At 37.8% G+C, this 19,474-nt stretch overlaps 1 protein-coding gene across 2 annotated transcripts; it reads right to left on the reverse strand.

Moving 5' to 3' along the window:
• Positions 1 to 3,793: 3,793 nt before the first annotated feature.
• IFT57 (intraflagellar transport 57) lies at positions 3,794 to 19,470 on the reverse strand. 2 transcript variants are annotated; one of them, XM_010721194.3, is made up of 11 exons: positions 19,132 to 19,466; positions 18,571 to 18,733; positions 17,599 to 17,717; positions 16,556 to 16,646; positions 12,754 to 12,822; positions 12,196 to 12,318; positions 8,865 to 8,936; positions 7,949 to 8,080; positions 6,883 to 6,945; positions 5,075 to 5,141; positions 3,794 to 4,034 (listed from the first exon to the last, which is right to left on the reverse strand). In XM_010721194.3, exons 1-11 carry the CDS (start codon positions 19,284 to 19,286, stop codon positions 3,856 to 3,858), a joined length of 1,233 nt encoding a protein of 410 aa, XP_010719496.1. In that variant the 5' UTR covers positions 19,287 to 19,466; the 3' UTR covers positions 3,794 to 3,855. The 2 variants fall into 2 exon arrangements, with proteins under 2 accessions (XP_010719496.1, XP_031412311.1); XM_031556451.1 differs by lacking the exon at positions 7,949 to 8,080 and having other exon boundaries at positions 19,132 to 19,470.
• Positions 19,471 to 19,474: the final 4 nt, after the last annotated feature.

Consider the following 19,474-nt stretch of genomic DNA (forward strand, 5'->3'; position numbering starts at 1 on the left):
ACAGCAGCACTGACATTCAGGGAGCGGGAGGAGAGTCAGCATGAAAAGAAACAGCACCACACTAATTTCTTTTCTTTTAATTAACATTTGTCAAGTTTGGAGAGAAGCCCAGGCAGGCTGCAAAATTTGGATGCAAAATTCAAAGAGCTCTGAAACTGGAAATGTTCGCATACAGGCTCCTTATTTATGCCTCGTTCTGTTTATAGGTCATGCAGAGACTACTTAATTGCTCTTACTGTAACTTGCAATTAGTGACAGTTCTCCATTGTATGTCAGCGTGCAGCAGAGCTACACTCCAAAAACGCATGGCAATGTTTAATAGTAGGTGGACATTTACTTCCCTGTTCAAGGATTCTTCCCTGAGGCCCCTGTATTTCATGTGGAGTGAAGACTTTTAATGTCAGCAGCAGAAGGAAGTGGTGCTACTTTAATCAGATCAGGGAGATGTTTGTAAAAGGAAGCAGTTTCTCAAATTCATGTGACCTACACATTTCCTGCACAGCTCTCATTGATACAAGTTCAAAGAACTACCTCATGTCTCATTACTGAATTCTTGGCATAGGCTTGAATAGCCACTATTAAACTCTTGCAATGTCAATATTAAGGCACTAACTCCACAGAAGGTTCGTTCTCTATGTCAGAATGGGGTTAGACAAAAATTCCTGCCCTTCCTTTGCATTCTTTTACCAGCACAGCACATACTTCTCAGCAAATCACATCAGAAGGTAAGGGAACTGGAATAATACATGCATTACCTTCTTACTTCAATAAATATGGCACGACTTTCAAACATACCCAATGGACTGTAAGCAATACATTTAATATGGTAACAATCACCAAGGCTACTCCAGTTCCTAGAAGGGCACTTGCATGCCTTGCATTCTAGCCTAGAGATAAGAGAGCACAAGATATAACTCACACTAAGGTGAGTTCAGCAGGATTTCATACCACAGAGAGCCTAAGAAGTAAAACACTGCTAATGCTCCTTCTGGAACTTTGGGGAGTGAGTGCAGGAGAGTAAGCTGGATCCAGATGAGCTCTCTTCAGTCACACATTTCTAAGAGCCAAGTCTCAGCTCTTGCGAGAGCCATATGTAACACTGAAGTACTGCAGTCCTCACGGCAAGGACAAAAACCACAGTTCCTCTCACCAGCTGCATCAAATCAAACTCCTTGTTCCTCCTCCATCTGCACTACTTACGATCTGTCTGGCTTCTAGATGTCACATAACAGTGACATGGTGCTTCCATGCTGGTTGCATTTCAGAGGATTGAAAACAGTAATGTTTTCCAATGGCCTTGGAAAAGGAGAGCTATATATAAGAGTTCATTCCTACGAGTAGTGCTTCTGCCCCCAGAATTCTTCAGATGAAGTACTATTACAGCACAGTGCAGCTTCATGTGTATTCTGCTGTCTTAAGGACATATTCATTTTGTTGGCCTTCAATTCTGACATAGCATTAGATATGAGCAATGTATGAAAAAGCACGACTCAAGTGATTTAGTAAGATTTCTGTTTCTTGAACTGATCCAGCAGATGAATAATAACACACATAAATGCTTTTTTAGAACAGCTGCCTGTGACAGAGACATTTGATTTCTGCTTTTAAGGAAGGTGGTGTGGCTACTTCCTGGACTAGCAAACTGCTTTTTAGCAATTTAAATGAGCTAATAGCATTCTGTCAGATGACAATTAAGGGCAACATATGACCTCCGAGACAACATAGCTGTTCTGCTTAGATTAATGCTATTTCAAGGAGCACCATTTAAAATAATGTAGACTGCTGCACACGATTAGCACATTATTTTAGAATTGCTTAGGCATAAAGAAGGATAGCTTTTCTTCTGCAGATTTTTATATCACATTAGTTTTTCTGGCCATGCTTGTCTGACTCATCCCTCAATAGATTCACTTCTAACACTGAAAGAGGTTCAATTCACATAAGGGTAATTTTGTTGTGTTAGCATGAAGCACAAGGTTTTTTTGAGGAAAATATTTACATAAACAGCACAACATTTTCAATCCAAAAACATCAGTGTACTTTGCAGGTGATACAGAAGAGGGTTGCTTCATCTTAAGTTGAAATAAACCCACTGCTAAAGTAGATACGCAGTAACAACACCACCTAACAATGTGAACATGAATAATACTTTTCTAATTTAAACTGAGTGTGGGAGGATAGAGGTAGGCAGCAAAAGAAGTTGGAAACTGATTTCTAGTGTGATTCATAGAGATTTTCAACAGTTGCTTGTGCAGGTAAATTATAATATTCAGCATTTACATACAGCTTTTCACTTATTAAAACCTGATGGTTAAGTCTTATTCTTTTTGACAAACGAAGCGCTGAAGCACAATGAAGTTATGAAACTGGGTTATCTTACTGACTGTATCTAGTATCTCAACTTTCACATACAAAACAGCTTATCTGTTTTGTTAAATACTGCTCACCTGATGAGTTTCCTCTAAGTGAGAGAACTGGATTGCAAAATGAATGGAATCACCTAGAGAAGTTAGGAGAATAATTTAACATTACTGGAATTGTACCAATTTTGTCCACGGCTTATGAACAGTGGTAATCAAAAGGATGTACATATCACAGAATCATAGAATGGTCTGGGTTGAAAAGGAGCACAATGATCGTGTAGTTTCAATCCCCCTGCTATGTGCAGGGTCACCAACCACAAGACCAGGCTGCCCAGAGCCACATCCAGCCTGGCCTTGAGTGCCTCGAGGCCTGGGGTATCCACAACCTCCTTGGTCAACCTGTTCCAGTGTGCCACCACTTGTTTTGTTTTGTTTAAAAGAAATGTAAACATAAAAATAACTACAAAAACCACCCATAGCAGTCTGCCTAGAAGACTTCCTCACACCCACCCCACACACACAAAAAAAATAAAAAAAAAAAAGGCTGTTTTCTATAGTTGTCTATTGACAAAGTTGTTAGGCTGACCTAGGAGCATCCTGAAATTACTGCAACGTTAGCCCATTGCTGCTGCCCTCCTTCCCACCTTTACTGACTAAATATTTCTTTGCAGTTCTGTTAATCACGGTTTTATCAGCAAGTTCACAGGAAAAGGAGTGAAGTTGCTACGTCATCTGAACATCAAGGTCACAGAATAAATTGTAATCTTTACTGAAAGTTTAGGAAAAAATAATCTTGGTTCATTTTTTTCAAAGCAACCTAGAGACATACACCCAACTACTCACGTATGCAGAACACATCCTGCTTTCTTCTAATTGTGAATAATTATAGTCAGAATTTCAGAGGAATAACACCAGAGCAGCTCTTGAATGAAATACTATGTATCCACCCACCAAAGAGCTAAAGAAAAAAGCTACTAGACCAAAGTCATGCAGGGCTGGGAACACAATCCATGCTCATGTGAATGTCAGATACAGTAGACACTACTTGACGCTGATCTTCACTTCAATGTCAAAAATTAAATACTTTCTACTAAATGCAAGTAAATGGCAGTAATTCTTTTTAAGTCCTTTGCGAGCATTTTTCTTTCAGCACTGTAGAATATCAAGATTACAGGCTGTCAATTATGTTTTATAGCTTTTCATTCTCCAGCGAAACAGAGAGACACGTGCAGTAATAATAACTCATTAATATATTTTGAAGGGATCTGCAGCAAATCCTTATAGCCCAAAATTAAACATGGCTCCATTCTGAGTCCAAAGAGTGCATGTTACTCTTTTAAAAGTGAATGATAAGCATCTTGTTACCAACAAAGACAAAAAAAAAAAAAACAAACCATCACTCTCTCCAAACAAAAAGAAAACCACCAATCTACCAAAAAAACAAACAGTAGAAAACTTTATTTTGGGCAAACCAAGTCAGCTCCAAACAATTTCAGTAGGCACCTATTGTAGCTTCTGGTATCATTGCTGCATTCATATCTCTAGTCATATTGGATTTCTCTTTAAGCTTTGACTGGAGCAATGTGTGTTCCATTACACCAATCTGAATGTCCATCTGAACGGTTTCTTGCTTCAGTTTTGTTAAGGCCTGTTTAATCCTCACCAGAGGAGCTGTCCAAGAAAAGATAAATAGTGCAACTTGGTGTCAGGTGATTTAACACAGAAGCATTACATTCTACAATTCTTAAAATTGAAAAAGTGATTGAACAAAAGCATGTTCTACTTTAAAGTCATGATTGAACTGATACATTATGCTTTAAAGATAGAAATGGCAAAACAATTTTGCTGTCTTCTCGACAACTAAGATCTGCATAAAGACGTGCACAATCATTAAGCTTGGTTTACTAGTGATGTGTTTTGCTCAGCTAAAAGCCTCACCCCTACATCTGACTTGGGGTTTTGTAGGGAACTGAAGACACCCTCAGCAGGAGGCCGTTTTACCTGTGAAAATCTACTAAAATGTTTTGTGCTCCATACTTTATTTGTAACCCAGCACTTCCCACTAATATCACCTTACAGATGCTGCTGACACATCATATAGCTCCTTATAATTCTGGGCTCTAGAGTTTATCCTGATCCTTGGCCATGTCATAATACAGTTATGGTGCTGAGAGGTAGTTGAGTAGCTCTTTCACTCAAGAAGAGTGAACAAAATTTCTTTACACAGTAACACTTATAATTACTTAAGTCAATTAGCCATAGTAGTTACAATAAAATATAGATACAGCTTGCACATTTAGCCTTGCTATTCACTTCTATTCACTTCTGCATTAGTATGTGTAACATTTGCAAAAGAATGCATTTATCAAGAAAAATTACACCAAATTCTCAGTACATAGTTTCATATATTAAAAAATTCAAACTTCAGCACCAAAATTAATTTTCTCACCCATTTCCATTAGCATTAGTGAGGGAACTCCAACACTTACTCTCAGTAATGATTTGAGAGTAAAATAATTTGAATCTTCTACAGACTTGCATAACATTTTTGAAGAGAGTAAGATGTCTAATTTTCTTAGACATCTTTTAAAATCTTAATATAGATATTTTAGACTTGTCACTCATTTCTGGTTATTTTTTTCTACAGAAGACCAATGATGCATCTGTCACTGAGAAATTGGGTGGATAGTTTGAGGCAAAAACATACTTACTGCCATCAGTCATACTGCTTCCTTTCTCTTCTGTTTCCTGCTTCACTTTCTCTAAAACTTCTGTAATCTTTAATTAGAGATTTTTTTATTCATTAAACCGGATGAATAAAAAGTTAAAAAGAAATCTAAAACTCCCTCCTGAATAAACATATCAGTTGAAAAAAGTGTCTGTCTTGTTGTAAAAAGAGGAACTTTTCTGGTTTTTTTTCCCAAACATTAGGAAAATTTTCATCAGCCTTTTGAAAAATAGATGTTATAAATCGTATGGCAGAACATTAGCCATACAGAAACGTTACTGAGGATCCATAACAAATAAAAACAAAGTGCAAATGTTGCTGCACAGTGGATGGGAGAAAAGAACCATTATCCTCACAGACCAACATTTACCAAATGACCATAAAAAATGCCCTTCTAACAGTGGCAGGACTTTGGCAGGTGACAAAAAAAACAAGAAATAGCACTGCAGTAAGTGATAGTGCAGCAGGCAAGCCTACTGGCACTGGCATGTGTGAATCCATGCGTGAAGAAAAGAAATACATTTCAGCACTGATTATCGACCAGTTTGTCTTTGTTGATGACAAAGCAACTATATTCCAAGGCAGAATCTAGATAATCACCTATTATTTTTTGTCTGTATTATTTAAGGCTTCAGTACGCCCTTCCATTAAACAACAACAACAACAACAAAAAAACACGGCTGCATTTTTATTGCATACCTGCAGTGGTACTTGTATTGCCAAGAAGGCTGAGATTTGATTCCATGAAATTAAAATTTAATCCTTTCTAGATTATAGCCTATTAGAAAGCAGATCAGGAGTGATATCCAATGAGCCTAGTTTAACTCAGATATGCACTGCTGCATCAACATAGTTCAAAGGCTACCAACTCGTAACACATTTCTTTAGTAATCAACTTTTTTTTTTAAGGGAAAGAAGATCATGCAAGTAAATCTGAAGTCAACTTCCTTGAGAATCAGACAGAAAGAAGGGCTAATAGTACAAATGCCATACTAAGAATTCCTTGCTAGAAAACCCTTGTTAAACTTCTATGACTGTTATTACATTAAAAAAAAATCTCAAATCTATCGTACATTTTCCATCAAATTCTTATGGCGTGATCTATTTTATGTTACCATTCCAGATACTCTAGCATCTAATAAAGTGCAATAAATGCAGTATTTGACTAAAGAGTCAAATAGGAGAATCATTTAAAAAAAAAAAATCTGAACTGCACAAAGGGTGGAAATATTTGGAAATCTAGCAGTAAATCTGAGTGAAAACTATGAAACAGTCCACATTTAAGGCGATTAGGAGTTTTTTCTTAAATTTGTCAAACCATCAATTAAACAGTTTTAGGTATTAATATAATTTGATTGGTATTAGAAGTTACTCTTTAGTCAAATATTGCATTTAAATGCTTTCAAGATTAACATTTCAAATTGCTATTGGTTACTTTTATTAAAAATAAAAGTTAAGCTTTTTTTCTTCTGAAGACTTTATGGACATGAGTAGATTAATCTTCAATAATTCTAGGAGACAGGTTATGAAATACAGAATATTTTCACTCCTTCTCAAATTGGTGAAATTTAGAGCTCATAATAGTTTGTCTAAATTCAGAAATTAAAAAGCAATAGCAACCTCAGTTTAAAATTTAGAGGCCAGGCTAATCTGCTCTCACTAGAAGAACATAATAAGTTTTAATACAACATATCAGGAAGAGCTCAGTTCATAAATCTGGGAATGCTAGATGTCAATTCTCCAATGATTTATTCAAGGAAGCCAAAGAAATAATGTGAAGATGTGTTTTACCTCAGAAAGGACTCTAATCCTTTCAGTTACTCCTCCACTTCCCTCCTGGTACTTCTCCTTAGCCTGCAAAGAAACACATTTTTCACTGAAGAGATGCTTGCATTCCAGACGCTTCAATATCTACTTAATAAAGTGGGTTTCTAAAATTCAAATAGCAGAATCATTAATAACAATTAATCGTTAATAATTAATAACATGAATTTTTCAGAGAGAACACCAAAATTTGCTTTTACTTGTCCCAATTCCAGAAATTCTCCCATGAAATCTCAATGACATTTACAGCACTACAAATATAAGGAAAGACTTGAAGACATCAGCCTGTGCAATGACCATCATTCAAAACAGGAAAGCATTTTTAGAACTTGTAAGTGGCAGCCCTAATGCATAAGAGTAAGAAGTAGGTTTCCTGGTAGACTTACATGAGAAAACATGCATAAAGAAAATTTGCCAGAATGCAGACTGAATTGAATCCCAAAACCCAGAGTGCTTCTTTCTATTCAGTAAATTACTGTCTTGACGTTTAACAGCAAGATAAACAGAAAGCACAGAGGTCAAATCCTGCCAGTCTGATTTTATCATCGAGCTCTCAAATAGAAGAGCTAACCAACTGGTAGCTTACACAGGCTCCCTAACTAAAGAATCAAAAAGATTCTCAAGCATTAGCCTATTGGCATAAAAACTAAATGGAGTAAACAAGTAATCAGAGAGCTTTGTGCAAGTTAGCATGAGTAATCAACGTAAGAGATGAATGCTGAACTGAAGCTGTAGCTTTTTCACTCATTGCAGATGTGTGAACTTCATAGGGAAAGCAGAACCAGCAATTTACTAGCTGCAGAAGATTGTGGCAGCTGATTTACATAATATTCAGGCAAGAAAACATTTACTTTCCCTTGTAGAATACTTGAATAAAAATTGCTAATTTAGCTTAAAAACTATATAATTCAACAGCCAATCAGCAATTCCCATGCTTTATATCCAAAAGAAGAATTCACAGATAACTCCTCCAATTCTTTGTCTTTACCCTCATGTTAATATTAGACAAGGAAATGACAGATCAGTGTATTACCTCACTCAGCAAGGCTTGTGCTGAACGGTATTCTTGAATCAAATGCTCCAACTGACTGTTGATGTACTTTTCCCTGCTACTGATCTTTTCCAACGTTCGGCTGATTTCATTATGGAATTTGTCAAGGTAGCCCTAAAAAATCATATTCTGTGGGTTGACAGTATATAGACATTACCCAGAGAGTATCAAAATGGTGCTGTAATTAAGAAAAGATATGGAATGCTACAAGTAATAGCAAAAAATAGTACAGAAATGTTGTGTCTGGTCAGTGAATAAATGGTCCCAATGTCTTTTTTCCCAGTGCCACAACACATATTTCAAGTTCTACCAATTCCTTCAATCACAGAATGGCTTGGGTTGGAAGGAACCCCAAGGATCATAAAGCTCTAGCCCTCTGCCACAGGTAGGGTTGCCAACCACTACATCAAATATTAGATCAGACTACCCAGTGCTCCATCTCACCTGGCCTTACACATCTTCAGGGACAGGGCATCCACAACCTCTCAGCAGCCTGTTCCAGCACCTTGCCACTCTCTCAGTATCCTTCCCCAAATAATTACAAATGTCAATGCTGGTAAATTATTCTAGCAAGAGTATTTGAGAACTTTTTTTTTTTATTATTAGCTGTTATTTTCAGTTTGTATTATATCATTTTGCACTCTGTATTTATAACATATTGAAAACAGAGGGCAAAGTGATATGATACATTAACATTTACATCCTTGTTAACATATACAACTGTTGCTCACAAGATCTTTTGCCAGTGCCATTATGTGTAATCATCATTATCACATCTCCCTTTTTAGTTTTACATTATTATAATTAAACTGAAGAAACAAAACGGAGGCATACAAAATGAAAAACAGAATAGAGGTGCTAACAGACCAGTGAAATATTCTGCACATAAAATACATACCCTAGTTTCTTTCAAAGAAGATTCAATTCCATCCTTATGTTGATGCATTTGATCTACATGGATCCTCCAATCCTAAAAACAGGATGCCATGAAATAAAAGGTAATTAAATACAGTTTTTATGTTTCTCTGGTTACTAAACAAATACTGGTATGCAAGACAGGGTGAGTTCTCATACATACTACTACTACCATATGTGATTCTTTCATTGACATCATGATATCTAGATGCATTGGCACAGCATGACATAGTTCATTGATCTCCAAAATGTCCCAGTGTAACACTCAGACCCATAAACAAACATTGACCTCCTCACTAATACCACAGTAGCTATATTTTTTAAGTCTGATTGATCTTCATGGGACTGAAACCACTACAGCACAAATGTTGAAAAAATTGACTACAGATGCGCTCGCTCAGCTTGTTCTTAGAGAACAAGCATGCTTCAACTACCTAACAACCACCACTTCCAGACTATCAGATCTTTTCTTCCTACTTAACCCCAACTGTTATCATAAAAACAGAAAGAAATGAAATAGGCAGAAATAACTGAGCTTGTTTTTAATACTGGGACAAAACTAGAATGGGGATAATTATTTGCACCTGTTATGCCATAGGAAACACACATGGATTCAGGTACAGAGAATGAGAAAAAGCTGCTATTTTAACTTGACAGATAGGCAGCTGTTACTTAGAAATCAATTCCATTTCTCAACATTTATCACAATTTATGCTTATCAATGCGGACTTTCTATGCCTCTCATACCCAGAGCACAGCTGCAAACTGTGAGTTCAAAACAAAGCAGAGCAGAAGCACTGCAGAATTATCTCTATTTCAGCATTGTGCTTCTGAAAATGTATTAAAAAAAAAAAATAGACTGTCAAGGTTTTTAAACACTTGGCACTGTTCTGGTCTACATGATAAGAAAACTGATGTTAACAAAACTCCATTACCTGAAATCAAACCCTAGAATACTTCCTTGTAAAATAGGTACTGTAAGGGTAAGGGCATAGGTAGGAAGACGACAGTGTTTGCTTCAGTATGATTACCTGATCAAGGACCTTATCAAATAGGACAATAAAGAAAAGGGAGAAGCAAAACAAAGAGGCACAAGCCTCTTTAGTAACAAAGAGGTAACAAACGTCCTGCCAGTTACACTAATGGATATGCAGAACGTATGAAAATTTATTTTTTCAGTAATAGCATTTGATTGAGGACATTGTCTAAAGAGGATGAAAAAGAAAAAGCGGAGGGAATAAACAACACAGAGACACACACTTGTCAGAAAAACAGTAAGAGATACTGAAAAGAAGCAAACATGATCAATCACACTAACCAGTCTGCTATCAAGAAACTTCAGACAACACTTCAAAGAGGACACAACTGCACCTTCCAACTGATAAGAATGCAAACCTGGCTTCAAATGCATATAATTATCATAGCACTAGTACCTCTGTCTCTATCTCATATGAGCACAGCTGAGCCTCTCCAACAGCTGTTCAGCCTATGGGATTTCACTTGCTGTCTAGAACTGTGCTGCTGCCCACTATTCTCTTCAGGATTAAAACAAAAGTTAATAGAGAAACGTGCTTACACTATGTGTTGAGTTTTAAGTTTGCAGCAACTCAAGATCTTTTTGCTGGTCTGGTGACAACTGTTAGTAATTTGCCAAATTTTGCAGACTTACAACATATACCCCTCCGCTCCCACCCCTGCCTAGGATCTTAAAAATAAGTTTTCATTTCTATGTTGCCAATTAAACCACTGACCTCTCCTGGTATTAAATATACATGCACAGTTTACATAAGCAATATGAGGCTTTTCTTACAGAATGTCATCTAGTCCAACCATCAACCTATTACCATCGTGCCCACCAAACCATGTCCCTAAGTGCCACGTTTACCCTTTTCTTGAACAACTCCAGGGAAGGTGACTCCACCACTTCCCAGGCCAGCCCGTTCCAATGTACCACTACTCTTTTTGAGAAGAATTTTTTATAATATCCAACCTGAACTTCCCCTGCCACAACTTAAGGCCATCACTGCTCATCCCCTCACTAGTTAACTGGGAGAAGTGGCTGATCCCCACCTCTCTATAATCTCCTTTCAAAGAATTGTGATCTCTCCTGAGCCTCTTCTTCTCCAGACAAAACAATCCCAGTTCCCTCAGCCATCTCCTATGAGACTTGCGCTCCAAACCCTTCAGAAACTTCTTTCAAGTTATTTCTGAAAGCATTAAAGTACACAAGCTAGAAAAAGAAGAATCCTCTTTTCGTATTCATTTTGACACATTCCTTAAAGTCAAGGAACAGTGTGTTAATTTGGAAGGTAGCAAATCTCAGTGGCTTTCATTTTCTATGTATGTCTTCATTAAGCTTTAATTTCTTCCCGTGAGAATCAACACCATGTTATCTGTAACAAGCTTGCTGAGGACCAGAGCACAGTGACTCAAACCAGGAGATCCTTCACTTAGAAGAATGCAGTACAGACAGGCAGGACATTTTAACAGAGTTGAGAGTTTAGTCTATTTTGGGCAAGATAATCATCCTTCACTGAATTCTGCATCACTGTAGATTGCTCCACTACCTCAACTAGCTGGGCCACTACAAACAACACAGTTTCAATACTGCACTCATCTATGTGGGCTATGCAAACTCTCAGAAAGAATGCCTGAGGCAATGTGAAGAATACATTCTAGTATTGGACGTTGATGTGTCAAAAACAGATGTGTGTTTCTGAGCTGCTCATTCTAGACTCCTTGGAATAGATTATGGTAAGAAAAACACATTTCTAAGAAATGATAAATTTCATCTTGAGGTAGCTACCTGGACAGGTAAATAAAATTAAACTGAAAATGCACTTCTTTTCATTAAACACAAGGAAATGTAATGACTAGATCAGAGGTACAGACCTACTTTACATAATCTAAAGTTCAGCAAGATGAATTCTATGAAATCAATCTTTTAAGTGGTTGAAGAAAAAAACAAACAGTTGCAAGGTAAGAAGCTTCTTCTAGGAAAATGCTTTAATAGCTGCTAAACTGAAAGGTATAATTTTTCAGAAGTGTTTAACGATTTAAGAAGTTTCCACAAAAATAAAGTTAGAAGCAGTCATTGTTCTTATGTAATACTGGAAAACACCCTATTAAAAATTATTGCTTCTAGCTTCAAAGTAAGTGACAAAGGTTCAGAGAAGATAGCACAGGAAAGCCCATGATTTACATGGTTTAATTCCTGGCACGACAAAAGAAGAAAAAAAAAGGAAAAATAACACTGCTGATTCAAACTGCACTTTAATCACCATGCATACATGTGAAAATCCACTCTCACAAACCTTATTGTCAGTCCTGACTGTAACTTTCAGCTGCGGAAGCACACGTTCCACTTCCAGATTCCACTCTGCTGCATCTGTTGTGGACAGCAAGATTTCTTCTTGTTTTGTGGAGTCTTTCACATCCTGCATGAAATCCACAAATTTTACATACAAAACATAATTTTTATACTCAGCAACAACTGTTAGAAGTCAAGTTACAATGGCTCACAGCATTCATATTCAGAAGTACACATATATCCACTAGAACTACAGATACAATTGAACTTTATATGTCTTTCTTTGAATTTTTAAATATTAAGAATTAAATATATTTTCTCAGCACATTTAGAATTCAAAAAAATGAAATTTATATCAAGATGAACTATAATATATCAATCTTGCAGCAATATCCATTTAGAAACTAGAAATACAGTTTTCTTTTAAAATAAGCTGATGTGTTTCAGTTGGTATGTTTTTCTCAAGCACAGACTGTATATGTATTTTTGGATTTCAACAGAAATAAATTTCTGCTGAAGAAGTAAAAATCTCTGAAGAGAAGAATGACAGGTAGCAACTTACTGATCTGTATGTTTGTGCCTTTAGAACGTTCAGGTCAATAAAGTTTTCTTCATTATCTGACTCTTCTTCCTTAAGCAATGTTGCAAAGAGACATCAGTGAGTATTTCTTTCACACAATCTTTCTTCAAAACTTTTCTTCACAGGAGCAAATATGCACTACATTCCAAATCACTGAACAAAACAAGACATGGAAAGTTTTTGATAACAGAACTTGCATTTACTTCATCTGCCATTTTATCATCTATGTACTTCATACTTATGCAGTTCTGTAGTTCTTCTCAGTCTGCCCTCATCTTTTCCACCAAAGACAAATTTCATCATTCATATTCCTTCTAAACAAATCATGAATGCTGCTCTTAGTGTAGAACCCTTCAAGATCCGCATAGTAAAAACCTGTGAGCTTACTCTTGTACCTTAAACAGGTTTTGACTATGTTTGACCACAACACTATCGTTAACAAGAACAAAAAGACTAACGATTGGATAAGGCACTAAAAAGAGAAGACTTCCTTGGGGTGGCTACAGCTTGTTCACCAAATTCCTCAAGATTTAGAGAACCAGGCCTTCTCTGCCATCCTCATCAATTTCATTCAGAATAATCTAATTTAGAAGAACAATCAAATTCATCAATAGTATTTAATTACTGGAAATACTACTAAATTCAATTATGGATAAAACTAATATATCCGGGATATATCAACATATAGTCTGCAACAAGATTGGAAAAATGTTTACATATGATTAATCCCTGTAGAACTATTAGAGGCTTCAAGAAGATGTTATCTGCTCGGCATAAACCTAGCTCAGTGGTTTTACTAACAAAGAAATGTAGAAAAGCTAATAAAGCACATTAGATGTAAAAATAATGGCCTAAGTACCCAAGACCAAATGCAGAAGTTCTTTGAAGGGCACAAACTGTGCTTTAGTTAACTGTTTCCTCTCCACTCCTCCATGTAAACAGTCATAAAGACACAGAAAAGAGCAGGCAGTTGACTGTTTTCGCATTTATAGCTCTTAGCCAACAGCTGACATTTCTGGGGCTTGTCAAATATGTAACACAGAATGTCTCCAATTGTTCTCAGAATTCATCAAGAATTTTTCTGGCTGGACTTCAAAATGCAACCAGACCACTAACACTCACATTCCAATACTTCCATACGGTACAAAAAATAAGAACAAAAGGATGGAATTTTTCTTGGCTAATAAAAATACAGGGAAAGAAGTACAATACTTAAGAAAACTATGACAAGAGAAGCAAACTCTTCAACTCTTACAGTCCTGTAGACTACTGTCATATATAAATTGAGACTACAATCAGAGCCCTATTATAACAACACTGCCACTCTGCTTCTAACTTGTATGACTTTGGATTTTTTGCAAGTACTTGAAAAATGTGGACACAAACATGAGGAAGCTGTGGCATTTCTATCTAGTATTTCTAGTCCTTAAGACTGCACAAAATTGTTTTCCCCACACAAATCTTTGAAAGGTCTTGGAGAACAGGAGAATTCCCTGAAGACTGGAGTGATCCTGATTGTCCTCCAGTCTTCAGGGAGGCTGAAGGCAAGAAGGAGAATCTTGGCAACCACAGGCCAGTCAGCCTCACCTCTGCGAAGGTGATGGAACAGCTCGTTTTGGATGCTACCTCCAAGCTATTGGAAGAGAAGGCTATCAGGAGCAGTGAACACAGATTCACCAAGGGGAAATCATGCTCAACCAACCTGTTACCCTTCCATGATGTCATGACCAGCTGGATGTACAGGAGGTGAGCTGTGGATACTGCATACGTTGACCTCAGCAGGGCGTTTGACATTGAATTCCACAACAGCCTTGTAACGAAGCTTAGAAAGTATAGGATGAGTGGACAGTGAGGTAGATTGAGAACTGGCTGACTAATAGAGCTCACATGGTTGTATTCAGTGGCACAGAGTTTAGATGGAGGCCTGTAACTAGTGGTGATCCCTAAGGGAAAGTGCCAGGTCTGGTCTTGTTCAACACCTTCATCAGTGACCTGGATGAAAAGATAGAATCCACCCTCAGCAATTTTGCTGATGATACAAAGCTGGGAAGAGTGACTGACACACTAGAAGGCTGTGCTGCCATTCAACAAGACCTGGACATAGAGAGTTGGGTGGAGAAGAATTTGATGATGACTGCAATGAAGAATCTGGGCATCCAGGTGGACAACAAGTTGGTCATGAGCCAGCAGTGTACTCTTGTGGCCAAGAAGGCCAATGGTATCCTGACATTAAAAAGAGCGTGCCCAGCAGGCAGAAGGAGGTGATTCTTCCCCCTCTACTCTGCCCTGGTGAGGCCACATCTGGAATACTGCATCCAGTACTGGGCTCCCCAGTTCAAAAAAGACAGGAAGATCCTAGGAAGAGTCTAGTGGAGGGTGACAAAGATGATTAAGGGCCTGGTGATCTTCCTTATGAGAAAAGGCTGAGGGATCTGGGACTGTTCAACCTGCAGAAAAATGAGATGGGATCTCATCATTATTTATAAATAAATATAGAAAGCACGAGAGTCAAGTTGATGGCAGTGGACTCTCTTTCAGTCGTGATGAGCAGTAGAACAATGGGCAACAGGCAGAAACTGGAGCACAGGAAGTTTCATACTAAGACAAGGAAGTTCTTTACTGCCAACAGTGATACAGCACTGGCAGAGGCTGCCCAAAGAGGTTACGGAATCTTCCCCTCCAGAGATATTCAAGACCTTTATGGATGCCCATAGGTGCGATCTGCTGCAAGGAAACTGCTTTAGCAGGGGGTTGGATTCAATGATCTCTAGAGGTTCAGAGATTCAGAGGTTCAGAGATCAGATCCAAAACTAATTTCTTTTTGTAATTTTCACTTTGATCATCTTCAGCTAACTTCCTTTTCCAGAAAAGTTTTAAGTCAGCAGTAAAAAGACTTGCTTTGAGAAGACTGAAAATGAAGAACTCGTGATCACATTACGATAACAGTTTACAGACAGGGAGACTCCAACTCTCACAAAAATAATTCTCTGGGAAAGCCAATCTGCAAGAAACAATTTCTGCTATGCACTGGTAAGTCCGAGAAGTATACTGGAATTTACAGGAGTATTTCAATGACTGTTTCACAGACATGACAACATCATTGTAATTATTATAGTTAAAACTGTTGATCCTGAAGCATTCCCATCTTTTTGAAAAAAAAGGTATAAAGAGACTTATTCTGCAGTCAGAACAGATTATGATTAACATACCATTCAAGCAATACATAGTGATGAACAGCCACGAGCTTCCTTTAAAGAAAAAATGCTGTGACCTTTACTTAGATCTTCAATGGTGTCTCAAATAAATACTCAGAAGTTCTTTTCCACCTACTTTGTTTACTAATCTTAAGGCCAAAGTTACTGTTTCCCATTTCCCATCTCACAGTGAAATGTGAGTAACAATAGCGAGCAATTAATAAAGAGCTGGTCAAATTTTAGCCAATACAGTAAAAAAGGGCTAATTCAGGTTTCATTTAACATCAACAGCTTGTTTCAGTAGAAAACAAACAATTCTGAATCCATGTAATTTTAACATATGGTTTGAGTCATCTTCACTTTATATTAATTGTAAATGCACTCAATAACAAATGCTCTGTCTTGAAGAGTTAACCACTCTATCTGAAATTATCCCACAGAGAAGCTGACAATGCAGGAAAAATAAGGGACACAGGAAAGAAGGGTAACGGAACTGCTGGTAGATTCTTAAAACCAAAGAAGATGGACAGCAAGTAAAAATTACTTCATTGCTGATGAATACTAATATAATATAAAACAGTCAAACCTACTGCAACATCCTCTTCCAGTTTATTAAGTGTTAATTCTGTATCATCTTCTGTTATTTCTTCTTCTTCTAACTCATCTGTTGGGTACACTGGCCTGAAATAAGTTCAAAAGAAGTACTGACAAAAATAAATAGGAAATACTTCAATGAGCTGCTCCCAAGCAAACAAAAATTTCAGGAGAAGTATGAATAATGTGTAATATGAACAGACAGTGGTTGTCTCACACACTTAAACAAATTAACTTATGCTCAGCCTTGAAAGTCTTTGGTTACCTTAGACTGTCTTAAAAAAGTGAGGATGAGTAGTCAGGCCAAGCAATAAAGTGTATTCACACTGCTAAGACATCTGGGGATTAAGCTTTTATTCATTTTCTCCTTTGGTCTAACTTCTAAAACTTCAAGTGCAAGTCTCCATAAACTCATTTTTAGCTTATTTTGGAATTTATGTACTAAATAGTGGTATCAATAACGTACTTCAAAGGTAGAAATTACTTTGTCATACAATTTAAAAACACCAGAGAGAGGGGATGAAATCAAGAGCACTTTTAAACAAACTGTCATATACTTGAAATTGTTTGCCATCTGATTTTGGTGAAGATTTCCTTTGGATTCAATATACAAGTTATAGTACTTTATTTGTAACAGGATCACACATTGTGTGTACTTCCAGCCAAGGAGCTGGATTTAGCTACTGATTGATGGGACCTAAACAGAGAGATACAAAAAACATTTCAAATCAATAGTTAGATTAACAAGCAGTTACTCACAAGACAGGGACCAAAAAAAGGCTATCAGTCAAATCTTTATCAATTAACTTAATCTACTGATAGCCCAAACTCACTCTCACTGGTAAAAGACTAAGACGCATGAAATGGCATTAGGAATCACCTTATTCCATTGCTTCAAGCCTAGCTGAATTTTGCACCTCATGAAACACTAAGTAAAACATTTCTGAACAACATCATATTTTGTGTACCTCCCTTTATAACTACCATTTATATTTGTTGAAAAATATGCGTATGTGAGGATTCTTCCAGCGTACTATACCTTTTCCAGCTAAAGCCACTGTATTTCAAGGCTTCTTCAGCTAAACAATCAAGAACATAACAGGCTTGCTCTCCATAACCCGACTTCAATTTTGAGGGAGGAAAATCCACAGGCCTTCCCTAAAACAAAAAGATATGCTGTTCACTAATGGCTACTCATCAATCAATTTCATTTCAAGCCAATAACCAGATTTTTTGAACTAAAACCCAAGTGTTCACGGTGCCGAAAGATTTTACCAATGTTAATTCACATTATTCTCCAATGGAACTCCAGTCAGGAAACAGGAATGAAAAACAAAACAACTCAAGGAATAGATGCAGAGCAGAAATCCTATAGAAAAGAAGTAAAAAGTAGTAAACAGAAAAATGAAAAGCTGTAAGATGGTTAAGAACAGAAGTGACATCCTGGCAAGGTAAGATCAGCTACAGAGGAAGCCAAGTACTGAGATTAAACCTATGCTTTTAAAGAAAGAAAAAAAAAACAAAAAAAACCACTGCCTTATTTATTGAAGACGTCTCTCCAGAGAATCCCAAAACATAAACACAATTAAAAATATTTCCTTTGCACTTATTTCCACTTTTGACTTTGGCAGGAGCAGAAGAGTGTATGTATTGTATTTAAGCTTCCAAGACAAACTTTGTAAATTACACCACTACAAATGAACAGCATTTGTAGCATTATAAGAAGTAATCTTGGTTAAATCCGTTTTACAGACTGTGGAACAAAACTAATTAGAACTAAATATAATAACATAAGACCATTTTTGTAGTGTCAAAAAACTAACAAGTAGGTACAGACAGTATAAATCTCGAATAACTTGGCTTAATTAACATTGTACAAACACACAGATAGGAAAAGTCTGTCCAATCCTTGGGAAGACAATTAGGACAGGAAACGTGTTATTGTTGATATTTATGAAGGTCACGTCCATGCCTGAAATGCACTTGAAAAAACACTAAGTTCAACACTTACAAATGATCGCAGTTCTGAGAGTATCTTTGATATTATTGCATTGGGGTCATCATATTCTTGAGGCTGTTCAAAGCGATGCCCTGCTTTAGTGATCAGCCAAGCCGCAAGAGTGCAGAACGTGAAGAACTGCTCACCAGGATTAGTGGGCAGTGCAAAATAGTGCCTGTTTAAGAAGGGCAAAAATGGTAAACAATGGTATTTTGAGCTCCTGAAGCAATTAAAGCATTATAAGCCAACACAGGCTAGGAAAACAGACTCTTAAACTGACTTTCCCCACACTCTCCAGCTACCAGATGGGCAAGAGGTTGGTGTACCTACACTTGGCACAGCTCAGACCAGGAGCTTCTGAAGTAATTCTTCCACTCACTCCCACCTACTGTGCGAGCTACACAAACTGCACCTATTTGGGATCAAACCGAGTTGAATAAGGTAGCCCGCTGCCATACCTAACGTGCCCGGAAGAGAATTCAGCCCATTAAGTCAGACAGCAGCTGCTCCCCACGAACGCGCCCGCACGTCCCCCACAGCCGGCCCGTCCCGCTGGAATCGCTCAAGGGGCACCTGGAGAGCGGCCTCATGTTGTGGCGCCGCAGCACCTCTTCCTCGTAACTCAGCAGCTTCAGCTTGTCCAGCAGCTCCTCCATGAGCACGAAAGCGGCGTAAGCCGCACCCGGGCCCCGCTCCACCGCTGTCCCATCCTCATCCCGCTCCGCCATCTTAGAAGCCCACGCCACCGCCCGTAGCCGAAGCAACCGGCTCTGCCAATCACCGACCGCCTCTTCCTCCGTGCCACCAATCGAATCAGCTCCCACGGCCGACAGAAGGCCGGGTTGTTGCTGCTCGGCGACCGTGCAGCGACAAAACAGCTGATAACTGTTTTTCAGTCAGCTGCAACTGAGCGAAG

The sequence above is a fragment of the Meleagris gallopavo genome, chromosome 1 (genome assembly GCF_000146605.3).
Source record: "Meleagris gallopavo isolate NT-WF06-2002-E0010 breed Aviagen turkey brand Nicholas breeding stock chromosome 1, Turkey_5.1, whole genome shotgun sequence".
Classification (NCBI taxonomy): Eukaryota; Metazoa; Chordata; class Aves; order Galliformes; family Phasianidae; genus Meleagris; species Meleagris gallopavo.